General features: G+C 34.7%; 1 protein-coding gene across 2 annotated transcripts in view; it reads left to right on the top strand.

Moving 5' to 3' along the window:
• The window catches only part of CNTN1 (contactin 1), a 364,639-nt gene that overhangs the window by 251,034 nt on the left and 97,210 nt on the right, over positions 1 to 16,395 (top strand). For both annotated transcript variants that reach the window (XM_081587322.1, XM_081587323.1), the window contains exon 15: positions 1,671 to 1,791. In XM_081587322.1, the coding sequence (XP_081443448.1) occupies positions 1,671 to 1,791 (121 nt within the window). The remainder of the gene's footprint in view (positions 1 to 1,670; positions 1,792 to 16,395) is intronic.

Genomic DNA, 16,395 nt, shown 5'->3' with positions numbered 1-16,395 from the left:
TCCGAGCTTAACATAAGGAAAGAAGAATAGTTGATTTTTTCTAGAGGAAGCAAGAAAGATAATTGCTCTATTTTGTGGAATACAACCAATTCCTTGAACTTCAACTCTCCTGTAATCCTATTTTACTAGGGGAAACTTTGTGTTAGTAGGTTTCAAGGCAAAATAGAGAAAGGGCTGGTCTGAGGCTCCTTAATATGGCAAAAAATAAATGGACAAGAGAACAGAGGGAAAGAAACCCCCTCCCTTAGGAATGCACAGAAATCTTGAGATCTGGATTTTTACCCAATTTAGACCTCAAGGGGCAGGAAGATCTACAACTAACATGAAATTGTATTGTCTCTAGCTGTGTTTTTACTGAAACTGGCTAACAGCAAGGAATAAGGTGTGTGGCCACTCACCAGATATTTATATGGAGATAGTAGTATTCTGTTACAATCAACTGAATCAATCTGTTCAGATTATAACTAAATTCTTAATTAATCTTATTAATCAAGCAAGGATTGCAACTTTCTAAGACTAGCAGGAAATTTAATATGTAAAGGGCACACTGGCAGAACCAATGGTGAAGCAGAACATTCATTTTACATACAGTCATTAAATAATCAAAATTTAAAGTTAGCAAGTATGTCATATAAAAGAAACAATGCCTTCATGAAAAATTGACTTAACCATTAGTTTTTCATCCTTTTATCTACCTGGATATCTATGATCGCAATAGTAAATCAATATATTTGATTCGCGAGAAAACCGAATGTCTGTTTAAAAATTGAATTTTCCATATTTTTCTCTTAAGATAATATTTGGAGATAATGAACATGGACTATGTTATGCTTCTCCTACCAAACAAAGTTACTGTAGTTTAATTACTTGGATGCTCTGTCTCACTTTTATCTTTAATAAAATGTACAAACTAGGACTCGTCTAATAGAACTGTCCACAGAAGAGAATAGAATGAGAAAAGTTGTGCAGAGGAGACTTTTGATAAATATTAGCTATTTTTAGAAATTGCATTGAAATGGTACCTTATCATTCACAAGCAAAATTCCTTTAAGCCTATGTCAAAAATATGTGTTAAACACTATTCTAAGCACGGGCATAGAGCAGTGAACGAGACAGAAATCCTTCCCCACATGGAGCTTATACTTTGGCCCAAACGGAACATGTTAGTAGAGTTGTCCATTTTAACATTTTCTACACACTTTCATTATCATTGTAAAATGAACTGTGACACATTTTGAAAATAACAATTCTTTGTAGCCAAAGAGCATGTATGTATCCTCATTGATATTCAACATCAATATCAAGTTTCATCCTGTGGGTTTTCTCAAAAGGACCTCTGATTATAAGAATATGTATGGCAAAAACCACTACAATATTGTAAAGTAATTAGCCTCCAACTAAAATAAATTAAAAAAAAAAAAAAGAATAGGATGCTAAAGACATTAGAGCTAAAATGGACCTGAAGTAATTCACTCTATTTTTCACTTCAGATACCAAAGCCCAGAGTTTAAGTAACATAAGAACACACTGTCAGTTAGCACATCCAAAACAGATGGCTTTTAATGAAAACGGTTTCATTTTGTTAGGGGAAAATGTACCTCTCATATTCTAAACATCACTTAATTGGTGAAAAAGTTACTGATTTGAATGACTGCTGTTTTTTCCGACAGCTGGATTCCAATGGGGAGCTGCTCATCCGAAATGCCCAGCTGAAACACGCTGGGAGGTACACGTGCACTGCTCAGACAATTGTAGACAATTCTTCAGCTTCTGCTGACCTTGTTGTGCGAGGTAAGAGTTTCGACATTTTAGAATCATAAAACCAAAGCTATTTGACTTGCATAAATATGTATAATTTTCTGGTAACTCTGGTACGAATTCTTATATATTTAGAGTCTCAATCTTTGAGAACAGCTCTTCACCCATGCCTAAGACTGATTTATGCCAGACAAGTAGTAAACAAAACTGATTTTGTTTGTTTTACTAACTACATATTGTCTAGAAACTTATACCACATACCTCCTACTAAATGTTTGTGCTTTTAAACCTAGTACTTACCAGAAGTTCTCAGTTCCTGCTAACACTTTTCATGTTAGGGCAGCATGTTTCCTTTTTTAATCTTTTATGGAAAAAAATATACTGGTGATGTTTATTATAACCTCAACTGTTTTTTTTTTAATTAATTAATTTATTTTAATTGGAGGCTAATTACTTTACAATATTGTAGTGGTTTTTGCCATACACTGACATGAATCAGCCATGGGTGTACATGTGTTCCCCATCCTGAACCCTCCTCCCACTTCCCTCCCCATCCCATTCCTCAGGGTCATCCCAGTGCACCAGCCCTGAGCACCCTGTCTCATGCATTGAACCTAGGCTGGCGATCTGTTTCACATATGATGATATACATGTTTCAATGCTATTCTCTCAGATCATCCCACCCTCGCCTTCTCCCACAGAGTCCCAAAGACTGTTCTTTACATCTGTGTCTCTTTTGCTATCTCGCACATAGGGTCATCGTTACCATCTTTCTAAATTCCATATATATGCATTAGTATACTGTATTGGTGTTTTTCTTTCTGATTTACTTCACTCTCTATAATATATAACCTCAGTTGTTAACACATTTGCCTCTATCATCTTAGAATAAAAAATGATTTGTACAGGTATCATGTTTCTATTTGTTGCTGATTTTCATACCTGAGCTTTTGTTCTTATAAATGATTGAGAATGTGCTTGGATACATGCTTATTGAAAATCCCACCACTTTGCTACTGATCTCCGCTGTATAGCTGTGAGGCCAGCTCAAAACATGCCTCACTTTATTTAAAATGATTCATCTGCTCTTCACTCACTGTCTACAGAATGAAGACCATTCCTTTTAGCTAAGCACCTGAGATGTTCCATACTGTGTGGTGACCTTGGCCTGTTTACCTTGTGAATCTCGCACCATTCTTGCTGACCAACTAGTCCACAGAAATACCCTAAGATTTTTACCTCTATTCCTTGGTTCACAACATTCCTTCCACATCCTGTTTTCATTGCTTGTTGCCCAAATCTTATCCATCCTTCAAGGTGAGGTGAAAGTTGCTCAGTCTTGTCTGACTGTTTGCAACCCCATGGACTATACAGTCCATGAAATTCTCCAGGCTAGAATACTGGAGTGGGTAGCCTTTCCTTCTCCAGGGTATCTTCCCAACCCAGGGATTGAACCCATGTCTCTCACATTGCAGGCAGATTCTTTACCAGCTGAGCCACAAGGAAAGCCCTCCATCCTTCAAAGATTGGCTCAAAAGTACAAAACTCATGAGTCATTTTTTTGATGTCCCAAATATTAGCCCTGTTTTCTAAACTCTATAACAATTACTATTTTCCCTAATGAGTTTTATAGCAATTTGAGCATATGAGTTATGAAATTCACATATACATTTTTATTATTAATAATATTTACTGAGCTGCAGAATTCTATTTCATAGCTTCATAGTTCTCTTTTTCCCTCTGTCTCAATGACATATTAAATTTTTTGTTTTCTCACACTTTATGTACTAAAATATTTGTTGACCATTTTTATTGTACTTTTCATCAGTTTTTGCATAATCAGATACATTATTAGTAAATGAGATGATACACATGGTTTGTAATATTACTCATACTAAATCCAGATCAAAAATATAATTTCACTCAATCTCATACACGTCCTGCATCTTTCTCTAGAGCAAAGGTAGTATGGAGTCCCCCAGTCTCACTCAGAAAATACTGAAAACCCTTTTATTCCAGTTAAATATGTTCTTCAGTGGAGTATTAGAAGTCTAGCTGAAATTTCTTTATCCAAATAAACCTAGGTATTTATCACGCACAACCCTTATTGAAAATTAATTAAACTCCAAGGCTACAAAATGTTAAATTAAATAAAGTTCATTTAGTTTCAGTATTTCCATTAAGAGTATTTTGTTTTCTTGGACACATCTGAGAGTTATTTGGGAGAGGAATTATTCACTCTTTTTTGTAGTCAGACCACTTGCTGCTAAGCTGCTTCCAAGGATAGCCTATGTTTGCATTCAGTTGACTTTGTTTGCATGTTAAATGATTATCATTAGCATTGCAATAGGTGTGCTAAATCACTTCCCTTGTGTCCAACTTTTTGTGACCCTATGGACTGCAGCCTGCTACTGCAATGCAGACTGCACTCTGTCCATGGGATTCTCCAGGCAAGAATACTGGAGTGGGTTGCCAGGCTTTCCTCCGGGAATTCTTCCTGACCCAGGGATCGAACTTGTGTCTCTTATGTCTCTTGGACTTGGCAGGCGAGTTCTTTACCACCAGCACCACGTGGGAAGCCCTATCACAATAGAGGTTATAATGTATGTACATCAGTGTCTTCATATAACTTAGATGTTTTTGTTGTTTAGTCACTAAGTCATGCCATACTCTTTGCAGCCCCATGGACGGTAGCCCACCAGGCCCCTCTGTCCTTGGGATTTCCCAGGCAAAAATACTAGAGTGGGTGCCATTTCCTTCTCCAGGGCATCTTTCTAACCCAGAGATCGAACCCGTCTCCTGAATTGACAGGCGGATTCTTTATAGATGAGCCATCAACATTGCAGTAAACTCCTGGTATCCAGAGGGAAGAATAAGTTTTGTGGTTATAGTTGAAGAATATTAATAATCTTGACCACTCATACTAATTAATAATCATTAATCATCATAGTGTGTATTTTTTATAAAAGTAAAAACCAGTATAAAAATGTATAGCAGTTATTATGTGAAAATATAACTTTTTACTTCTAAAGCCTTTTAGTTCTAAGAAAAATAACGTAACAATGGAAACTGAGTTCTTGCACTATAACAAAATGTTGAAAAACTATAGCCTGGTGGCTTACAGTCTATGGATTGCAAAGAGTTAGACACAACTGAGCGACTAAGCATAGCACAGCACAGACAAAAAGTATTGCTTAGCACTGATGAAAGTCTGTAAGCTATAATCATTCTCCAAATTTTATTTTTAATAAGATATTAATTTTACATCAATAAAAATTTGAAATTCAAATAGTCAGATGCATTTCTGCATAGCTTGTGTTGAAAATATATATAAAATAGACCTTCAAATATGATTTATATATTTATATCATAGAACATAAAATTAGGGTTTTCTTTATTTCTAATAATAATGATGAGTAATGACATAGTATGACTTTAGTAATATTGTTTACACACCTCATTATGTTTTTTTATTTAGTCTAGGAGATCATAATCTGGAATCCATGGATAGGCTTCAAGTGGCCCATGGATCTCCTGAAGTTAAATGGAAAATTCCATGAGTATCTAGATTGTCCTGGGAAGAGAATTTATCACTTTCATTAAATTTCCACGGCCAGCAAAGACCCAAAAGGCCACTTTTAGCTAAAAGACCAAGGAATTTAGTCTATTATTCTTTTTATCCCATCTAGACCAAGATTCTCAAAAAAGAAAACATAAGGGATTATTTTTCACCTCATGGTAATAAAAAAAACTAATGAATTTTGTGTAGTGAGGTCTAATAGCACATTTAGATTATAAATTGCTTTCAATCAGTTTTCTTTCATTTTCAAGAATATATCTGTCTATAAATGTATTAACCATGCTATATATTAGACAATAAATAAGAGCTTGCCAAATCTGAGATAAATTAATGCCAAACAGCTTAAATGGTAAAGAATCTGCCAGCAATGCAGGAGACCATGGTTTGATCCCTTGATCAGGAAGATCCCTTGGAGAAGGGAATGACTACCCACTCCAGCATTTTGCCTGGGGAACTCCAAGGACAGAAGAGCCTGGTGGGCTACAATCCATGGGGTCACAGAGTTGAACACAACCAAGTGACTAATGCACACACACAGTGCTAATTCACACTCAGATATCAGTGACCTGAAGTTTCTAAAATTATGAGAATGTCAGTGCTGTAACAGGGACAGTGAACAGATTAGAGGGGAAAGTAATTTCCTCTTATGATCACTGAGAAAAAAATTTGACAATATATCCATCTTAGTACATAAACTATTATGCCTTATCAGAAGGCTTAAACAAAAGTAGAAATATTCCAGGATAACTTGGACAACATGGATCTTTTAGCCTATGTTATCTTGCAGTAAATGAATACATAGTGAAAATTTTGTATCCCCCTTATATTCTGTGTGTGTGTGTGTGTGTGTGTATTTGCAAGCTTCGATGGGTGGTTGTGCATGTAAAGCCTGATGAAAGTAATTTGTATAAGAATGAAAATTTATTTTAAACTTATGCTTTTTATCATCATTTTTAAATTGAGTTTAGAATGGAAGTAGTGAATTAGTTAAATATGAATGTTTCTAAATATAAAACTGAAATTAAATATAGAAAAACACATAGCTGAAGGAAAATGTAACATTAGATCTGCTTTTGTTGGACTTTTTTACCCAGAGATAACTCAGTTCCCCACTTATCCATTTAATGTTTGGTAGAACTGAGAAATAAAGAAGACAATAGCAATTGTTGTCAACTGAAAACAATGTATAGAAAATGGCCCAATATCAAATATAAATCATTGTCATTTTGTAGCAGCCATAAATGTTTACATGTAAAATTCTGTAGAACTTCAATTGCTTTACCCACTAGTTAAGTCCACAGATGCTCAAGGAAAAGAGACCCTAAAAGTGACACACATTGCCTTTTTCTCCAGTTATACAAACAATTTCAAGTTATGAGGTAGTACTGGCCATGTAATTTTCAGTTTTGATGTCCAAAACTGCATTTTATACTAGTTCTATCCTTTCAATTTGGAAATTTTTCTCTTAGTATTTCTATAGTGTAGACATTATTCTTGTAAAAGCAACCTTTACTTAAACAATGTTGTCCTGGAAGCCCAATATATAGAATTCAAGCTGCCCTGATTGAAAGAAATGAAACTTTTTTTTTTTTTTGGCAAAATGTTCATTCACTGTTCTAAAAACTCACTAGAAACACAAAACATTTTAGAAAAATCAATAATATTCTTCATCACAGCCCTGGCAAATGTAAAAGAATACTGTCTCTGAAATAGTGAGCATTCAACACAGCCCTTTAGGATTCCAACAAATTTAGATAAATCAAATATTGAACTATATAAAAAATGACAAGCCATAAAAATGAATCAGGGAGGATTAAAAACAAAACAATAAAGTCTAGAGTCCATCAGGTACTCTAATCATCAGAATAAGAATAAAAATAATCATGCCTAAATCTTTAGATAAATAAGAGAGGAAATGATAAAAATGAGTTGGAAATAAGATACTATGAAATGAAACAGTTTTGGGGAAAAAAGAACTACAAACAATAAACAATCATTAGAAATTTAAAACAAATCATTGGATGGGTTAAATAACAATTAGAGACAAATTAAGAAAAGATTAGGGACAGCGTTCATAGCAGTTTTCTTCATGATAGTCCAACACTGGAAACAAATGCTCTTAAGCATGAGTAGTTAAACCAACTGTGGTATACTAGTACCGTGGAATACTATTCAGCAATAAGAAGAATAATCTATTAATGTGTGCCATTTGGATATATCTCAAGTGAATGCTACATGCAAAGCAGCCAATCTGCATACTCTATGATTCCATTTATTTAGCATTTTTGAAATGACAAAATTATAGAGATGGAGACTAGATTATCAGTTGTTAAAGAGATTAGAAGAAGGGGAGTAGCTGTAGCCATAAAAATGCAGTGCAGGGAATCCTGATAATGAGATTGTTCTGGATCTTAACTGTGGTCATGGTCACTGAAGTCTACACATGTGATAAAACTAAAAGTTTCTTAGAAATAAACAAGCACACAGACACACAAACTGGTGAAATCTGTACTATAAGGTTGATGGATAATATCAACATCAATTTTCTGGTTGTGTTAATATATTTAGTTAGGCAAACTGCTGTGGCGAGTAAATGAATGAAGGCTATTCAGGACCTTCCTTCATTAATATTCATAATTGCATGTGAATCTATAATTATCTCCAAAAATTTTTAACAAAAAAAATCAATAAACATAAAACACACTGAAAATATAAAGAAAATATGTACATGTTGGCTCTTTTTTCAAAAATAGGATAATATTACTAGGAAGCGTAGATCACAGCATACCCAGAACTAATGTTTGAACAAGTGGCAGCTGCTAAACTGCCTTCTGAGGAAGTCGATCCAAGCCTGGGAAGGACGGAGTGGGGCTGCAGCTTTGGGACCAGGCTTGAATTACCAAAGGCAGTAGAGGAGACTGTGTTGCCTGCTTCTTTACCCAGAACCCACCTTCACTCTTTTCCCCTATGCATTACTGTATTCTCTTCAAATGAGTATTGGATATATTTTTAAAGAATGTCATTATGGAGGGCATCAAATTATAGCATTCCAGAGTAGCCAAATGTTTAAACCTGGCCTGAGTTGGCAAGTCTCTTTTTTTAATAAAACCACACGATGCTTGTGATGAAGTGGTCTTTAAATGGTTTTCAGAAATTATTGTTCTAGAGAATTCATGGAAAATGGTTGGAAAGTCATATTGTTTTGTTTATAGGATGGATAAAGAACATTAGAAATGTGTTTCAGAAAGATAATAAGATCCTCTTTTCTTCCGGTTTACCCTGTGCAAACCAAATAGAAGTCTATCAACAAATAATTGAAAAAACAGTTATGAATATTTGGCTAGAAGTCAAGGAAAGGAGCTTTGATGTAAGGACAGGAATGTTATGGGAATGGAAGAAGGCAGTTCAGGTGGTGAGAAAAGAGTTAACTCCAGGTGGTTTTCCCTTACCCTCATATAATTTTAGCACAATTGCACTTTAAGCACTAAATCACACCAAGGAAGATAATCAGCTTCAAAAACTCTAAAATTAATCAAGAACCACTCAACCTATGTATCAACAGTAAGTAAAAAAATAGATACAAAATAAGATGAAATATTCCCCAGCTAAAGCTTATGTAAAGTGATATGATAAAAATATAACTAATATAAAAATGAAGATAACTTTTATAAGAGATTGTAATACCATTCTTGGTATTATGACATTTAAAGTAACTTATAGATAATTTTAGTGAATTCTTTTTCTATTAGAGCACACACTGACATCAATTTAAAATAATATTGTATTAGTGAAAGAGGCAATTTCAGAATAAAACTTTAAAACACAGACATGTATGATATAGCCAAGGGGATTTAGAATTCAAACAACTACAAATTGCTTAATAGCTAAAAGACCTTTATAGTCTAAAATTATTTTTAGTTAAATAAAAAAAGAACCAGCTATTGGACTTCAAATATTTTTAGGCTTCTTATATAAGAAACCAAATCAAGATGATTGATACAAATTTCCATTTTGTTGTTTTTGTAATAAAGTTTGTACTTAATAGGTCCCATAAAAGTGTAGTTCAGGTTGCTTCATCAAGTAAGTTTTGGTGCACATCAACAGCCCTGTTGTTTTTAGTAAAATATGTTTCTAGAGGACTTAATGCTTTTCAGTTAAAAAAAAAAGTGTCATTTATAAGGGAAGGTTTCTCAGGATTCATTTGATAGCACTTTTGGGAACATTCATGTAGCTTGCCAAATTTAAATTCTCTTTTATGAGTGCACTTTTGGACAACATTCAAAAATGGACCATAAAATTATGCCACAAAAGTAAAAAATTAGGCTTTGATGCCTGTGTTTTACTACTTTCCATGGCATTTCTGCTGTATTATAAATATCCTTGGTAGTGCTACCAACTGTTAGCACCTTCCTGACACCTGGCTGAACATAATGTTTGTCACTAAAATTTCAAAAAAAGAAAATGCAGTCATGATTATTCTTTTCATATCTGGCCCCCCAACTTTTATATCTTAAATACCGTATCAAACAACATTTCTTAATACAAGGCTGAGATTAAAAAACAAACAAAAGATAAAAAGACTTTGATTCTCTGAAACTTTTAGTCTGATTCTCAATACTAACCTGTGCTATGTGAAATTTGGAAATGTTCTGGAAAAGGAATAACTGAAGTTAAAGTGGATAATACAAAACTATGCAAACTGTTGCATCCCCAAATCAAGTTTGTATTGTTATATTAGAAGCTTACATGCATAGTTTTACATAGATTTTTATTTAGACAAGAATATTATGTGTTTAGGAAAGGCAAAGGAACCAGAGATCAAATTGCCAACATCTGCTGGATCATCGAAAAAGCAAGAGAGTTTCAGAAAAACATCTACCTCTGCTTTATTGACTATGCCAAAGCCTTTGACTGTGTGGATCACAATAAACTGTGGAAAATTCTGAAAGAGATGGGCATACCAGACCACCTGACCTGCCTCTTGAGAAACCTGTATGCAGGTCAGGAAGCAACAGTTAGAACTGGACATGGAATAGACTGGTTCCAAATAGGAAAAGGAGTCCGTCAAGGCTGTATATTGTCACCCTGCTTATTTAACTTATATGCAGAGTACATCATGAGAAATGCTGGGCTGTATGAATTGCAAGCTGGAATTAAGATTGCTGGGAGTAATATCAATAACCTCAGATATGCGGATGACACCACCCTTATGGCAGAAAGCAAAGAAGAACTAAAGAGCCTCTTGATGAAAGTGAAAGAGGAGAGTGAAAAAGTTGGCTTAAAGCTCAACATTCAGAAAACTAAGATCATGGCATCTGGTCCCATCACTTCATGGCAGATAGATGGACAAACAGTGGAAACAGTGGCTGACTTTATTTTTCTGGGCTCCAAAATCACTGCAGATGGTGATGGCAGCAATGAAGTTAAAAGACGCTTACTCCTTGGAAGGAAAGTTATGACCAACCTAGACAGCATATTAAAAAGCAGAGACATTACTTTGCCAACCAGGGTCCATCTAGTCCAGACTATGGTTTTTCCAGTGGTCATGTATGGATGTGAGAGTTGGACTACAAAGAAAGCTGAGTGCCGAAGAATTGATGCTTTTGAACTGTGGTGTTGAAGAAGACTCTTGAGAGTCCCTTGGACTGCAAGGAGATCCAACCAGTCCATTCTAAAGGAGATCAGTCCTGGATGTTCATTGGAAGGACTGATGTTGAAGCTGAAACTCCCATACTTTGGCCACCTCATGCGAATAGTTGACTCATTGGAAAAGACCCTAATGCTGGGAAGGATTGGGGGCAGGAGGAGATGGGGATGACAGAGGATGAGATGGTTGGATGGCACCATCGACTCGATAGACATGGGTTTGGGTAGACTCTGGGATGGAGTTGGTGATGGACAGGGAGGCCTGGCGTGCTGTGGTTCATGGGGTCGCAAAGAGTCGGACATGACTGAGCAACTGGACTGAACTGAAGAAATTATGTGTGTACATGTTTCTACTTTATTTCTAATGCCAAAATACAGTTGCAGAATGGAAATGGATGTAAATAAGGTGTCATCTTTATTTGATGTAATCCCCTGAAATTTTTGTTACTTGGCCTAATGATACAGTTACCAGATTCTTTCTTAGGAGGTCATTTTGGTTGATGACTAACACACTTTTAAATTCTGTGTTGGTTAAGTTAAGCTAATATGGTCAAATAAATAATCTGCTGGAAGCTGTCAATATAATTTTTAGTCTGAATAATACTGCTGTATTTTAAACCATCATAATCGTTGGCTAAGTCTTTTCTACAGATAATGCCCTTGGGTATTTATTATTTCCAGATGTTCTGTTAGCAGTGTTCATATCCAAAGCATACTCTCTTTGCTATCCAGACAAATTCAATTTTGAACCATTTACTTGGAGATGCTGCTCCAGATTCATTAGTACTCTTTCTTAAAAGAAATATGAAATAAACATTTTATTTGTCTGAGATAAAAGGGCTCTAATGGCCCTATTATTGGAAAATCATGCACTAAAATTACATTTTTTTCCTTCTAACTTCCTCAGAGTAGCTACATGAAATATCTGCATGTATCTTAAAGCTGGAGTATACAATTTCAAATCTAGAATTAGTCCTAGAGGTCATCTAGACAGTTCCCATCTATTTTTACTACAAAAATTAGATTTCGAGAGAGACTTGCCTTGAATTACTCATGTATTTTGTGACAATTATCTTGGAACCTCAATTCAATTTTCTGATAATAGATGTCTTTCAGATAGTAGGAATAACTAAAATCTATAGTTAATTTCTAAAACTTTTGTAGCTAAGGCTTTAAAATTTTAATACTTTAATACTCTAAACCATTCAATAGTTAATTTCGCATAGTAGCCAAAAGACTACCAAGTTTGTTGTAGAATTGCTGCTACGAAAGTTACAGATTGCAGTTCTGCTCTGCTCACTTTCCCATTACTGTCCAGTACATGCTGATAAATAGTGGTTGCGGTTTTAAACATCAAGGGAAAAATAAAGCCAAAGACATTTATTTTAAAAGGTTGAATTACTTCCTCTTGGGTTATTTAGTGTTGTATCTGAATGGTTAACTCAGGGACCTTGGCTATTTGTGAAAGCAGAAAGACAATGAGACTGCTGTCATGTTAAAAGTTAGTGGAACTCTTGATGTTTAATCAGGATTTAGACTTCTGCAGTATCTGGCATAAATATTCACACTGTGTTCAAGAATTCTTATATTCAAATTATTAAATAACCAAATGTGGATTTATGTTCAAAATTATTATTTAAGCATGGCATGCCTTAATTAATTCAAAGGGACTTTTACATTAATCAATTTAATAACTATAAAATTAGAAAGGATAGATTAAAAAGTTTCATGTGGTATACACACAAAGTTAGACAGACATAAAATTATGCATGCACCTTACCACCCTTCACCCACTAACACACTCACTCCTAGTGAAGACATCTAGAAAAGAGATTTACTTATATAGGCAGAAAGATGTGTCCAGATCATCATCGCCAAATCAAGGAGAATAGTTGAGGTAGTTTTTCAGGAATTTGGGTCAGAAAAACACACATTTATCTCAGATACTTGGATAATTGCCTTTGCTTTCCACTTACTTTGGCCAAGAAAATTTGCCACAGAGACAAACTAAAGATTCCATCTCATCAGTCCTTGTAGGCTGAGACAGGAAAATGGCCCTCCCTGCCCACACTGGCTGGAACAATGACTGACCGGGCACCATTCAGAGGCATCCTGACCCCACTTGGGTCTACACCACAGTGATACATCTATTAATAGCGAAGACTGCCCAGAAATTAAGCTTTCTCATTTCCATTGAGAATTAACTATTTCACAAGCTACTAAGGGCCAGTTCTCCATAACTGTTAAATGCTACAGCTGAAATAATAAGCTGAAATGCTTATTTGTTTATAATAAATGCAGAATTTAGAAGTAGCTTGATTGTTTCAAAGCTAGAACTTACTAGCAGTTCTATTTATAAAAGCTCTAGTAAAAATAGCAGCTTTCCTAATTACTGCTAAATTTACAAAGTACAGTAATAACTTGAAATTGTATTTTTCAATGTCAGTTCAATGTATATTGATATAAATTAAGGGAAATGTTCAGTTATATCAACAAAGTATGTAGTTCTTTCAGAATGAGTTATGATATTTTAAACTTTAAGATGATCTTGGAAATGATTTAGTTTAACCTTTCATTTTGCAAATTCAAAAATCAAAACATAACAATATGAGGGTTATAAACTGGTAGATGACACTATGAAGGATGCCCTGATATAAATTTAATTACTTTTTTTTTCCTCATTGAAGTACAGTGAGAGAAGTTTCATTGCAGGACTTCTTCTTTTCTTCAATTAATTGTTCTCTTTGTCTAATAAGCTAACTGTTCAGGTTTTGGCAAACTGGAATTTATTCTTTGCTACAGTGGGTTTATATCCAGGGCTCCCTTAAAAAAACAATCAACAAACTTGCTTCTCCTCACTCTGATTCCAGGAGAGAAAACAGGAAAGCTTTACAGAACTTAATAGCCTGGCATGTTGTTAAACACTTCAATTCACTGGTCCATAATGATCTTAATACATTAATGTATATTTACCAGACAGTAATGCCAAATTAAACTGACAATTATGTCATATTACAAGAGGGGTACAGATAATACACAAGTCTTTATGAGCATGAATAAATGGCAATTGGTTCATATTTAAAAAATTAATTTTAATGTATGTTGGCAAAATGTGTTTACAGCTCCAATCTTTATGCTGTGAAAAGACACATAATATAAAATAAAAAGATCTGTTATTACATAATTTAATCTATATGATAAATAATATACTATATATAATAATAAAATGCATATTGCAAGTATACATTTATTATATTATGCAAGGATATATAAGTATTTACTAAAGGTTTAATTTTACCAGGCACTATTTTAAGAGATTATACTATTATTATCCCCATTTTACACATGAGGAAATTGAGTCCCAGAGAGGCTAAGTTACTTGCCTAAGGTCATTCAGCTACTAAGCAAAAAGATAAGATTTGAATACAGGCAGTCCAGCTTCCAGAGAAGGCAATGGCACCCCACTCCAGTACTCTTGCCTGGAAAATCCCATGGACGGAGGAGCCTGGTAGGCTGCAGTCCATGGGGTCGCTGAGAGTCGGACACGACTTCACTTTCACTTTTCCCTTTCATGCATTGGAGAAGGAAATGGCAACCCACTCCAGTATTCTTGCCTGGAGAATCCCAGGGACAGGGGAGCCTGGTGGGTTTCCGTCTATGGGGTCGCACAGGGTTGGACACAAGTGAAGCGACTTAGCAGCAGCGGCCTCAGCAGCAGCAGCAGCAGTCCGGCTTCACATATAATGCCCAGTTCATTGCTGTAGAGTAATATAATTAAGTACTAATTCAAATATATTCCGAGATAAAGTAATTAATGTAAAAAGTTAAAATGTAGGCCTTTTTTGATAAGAAATGTTCATTTTATAGAAAAGTTACTGATGCAAATTTTGCAATTTTATTTTTACCCATGATGTATTTATGATAGGTCTAATGACAAGAGAAAGCTATAATATTTTTTTCCTCTAGTCAACATTATAAATTATAATTACAATAGCAAAAAGAGTAAATAAATCATAATAGATCATTTTAAACTTTATTTTTACAATGTGTTTTTTGGCCTTAAAAACAGTTCATTCAAAATGTTTAAATGTTTTAGGTTAAAATGTATGTGTCTACAGAACTTTCATACACATTTTTTCAGGTCATCCTAACAAAACTGCTGCATGTTAGAAGTGTAAGGACTTATCTTTTTCACTTCGCTTTAATATTTAACTTCCCCAGATATAAAATCAGATCAGATCATTTTTATTGTGCATCCTTTTTTATTGTTGATATATGGTTCGTTTTATCAAATTAGTTAAATTGTCCACCCAAACACCCTGAGGACTTGATAATTAGAAGTTAATTTACAGAGTAAACTTTTAAGTTACTTGAAATTAGAATTTCTTAATATCTTCTCTTCTTAGTTCATTTTATTTAAAAAAGAAGAGAAAATGCTTAGCTTCATTATTGAAAAAATAATCAACAGAAGACTTAATGGCATATAATTCTTTTTAAGCAAAACAAGTTTTTTTGGTATGATTTTTGTGAAATCTACCATTTCAAGTCTCAGGAATGTGCGATTATTTCCTCATGGTACCTTTTGCAGACTGGCTTCTGCCACCCCCATCTTCTTCCCACCAGCCAACCTTACTAACCTGAGCTCTGGGAGTTTGACTGGGTCACAGAATTTTTTACACCTAAGCAAAAGAAAATGAAAGAAATCAGAAAAAACCTTTACCCTCTAAACCTGTGGTCAGTTTAAGAAGCTGCAGAGAGGGGATTTTTGTCCTTTTGAATTCCTATCACATTTTGAATTCCTATCTGATTACCATCATCACTGGGGTTAAGTGAGATAGACTCAAAGAGAAGGGCAGAGATGTTGAAAGGGTAATCCAACCAACTGTGAATCTCCTTTGGTATTCTACAAAGCCAGCTATTTCATGGTTTACACCTTCCCTATTTCCTCCTTAAAGGTGACTACATGATCCAGTCCTTGTGTGCTAGAACCTCCATACATGTGTTTAAATCTGGCTTAGGATATCTCATTAGATCAGTACATTGGGAAGCTCTCTCTACCAAACACTTTTCCATTATAATGTTTAACTGACCAATACACTCATGAGTGATTGCAGATTCTGGAATAAATCCAAAAGTTTTTTTTTTTTTTCCAAAAAAGTAAAACATCATTTTGATTTCTAATTGTCCAATGCTAGTAATAGTCATTCTGTGGACATGGGACGAGGTGAGGAACTTGGGTGGGGTCCATGTGCATTTCCCAGGACACTTCTGGAATATCAATCCCTTTATCTGAAAGTACATTGGGATGAAGGTAAGCAAGAGCTAGCAAAATTAAAAGGATATACTTGAATCTGCTTCATTTTTACAAAAAAATAATATACAAAATTAAGAATTTTCAATATTCTTAGCAG

The sequence above is a fragment of the Giraffa tippelskirchi genome, chromosome 4, assembly GCF_054371585.1.
Source record: "Giraffa tippelskirchi isolate mGirTip1 chromosome 4, T2T-mGirTip1v1.2.pri, whole genome shotgun sequence".
Lineage (NCBI taxonomy): Eukaryota > Metazoa > Chordata > Mammalia > Artiodactyla > Giraffidae > Giraffa > Giraffa tippelskirchi.
This window is presented reverse-complemented; position numbering and strand designations above follow the sequence as displayed.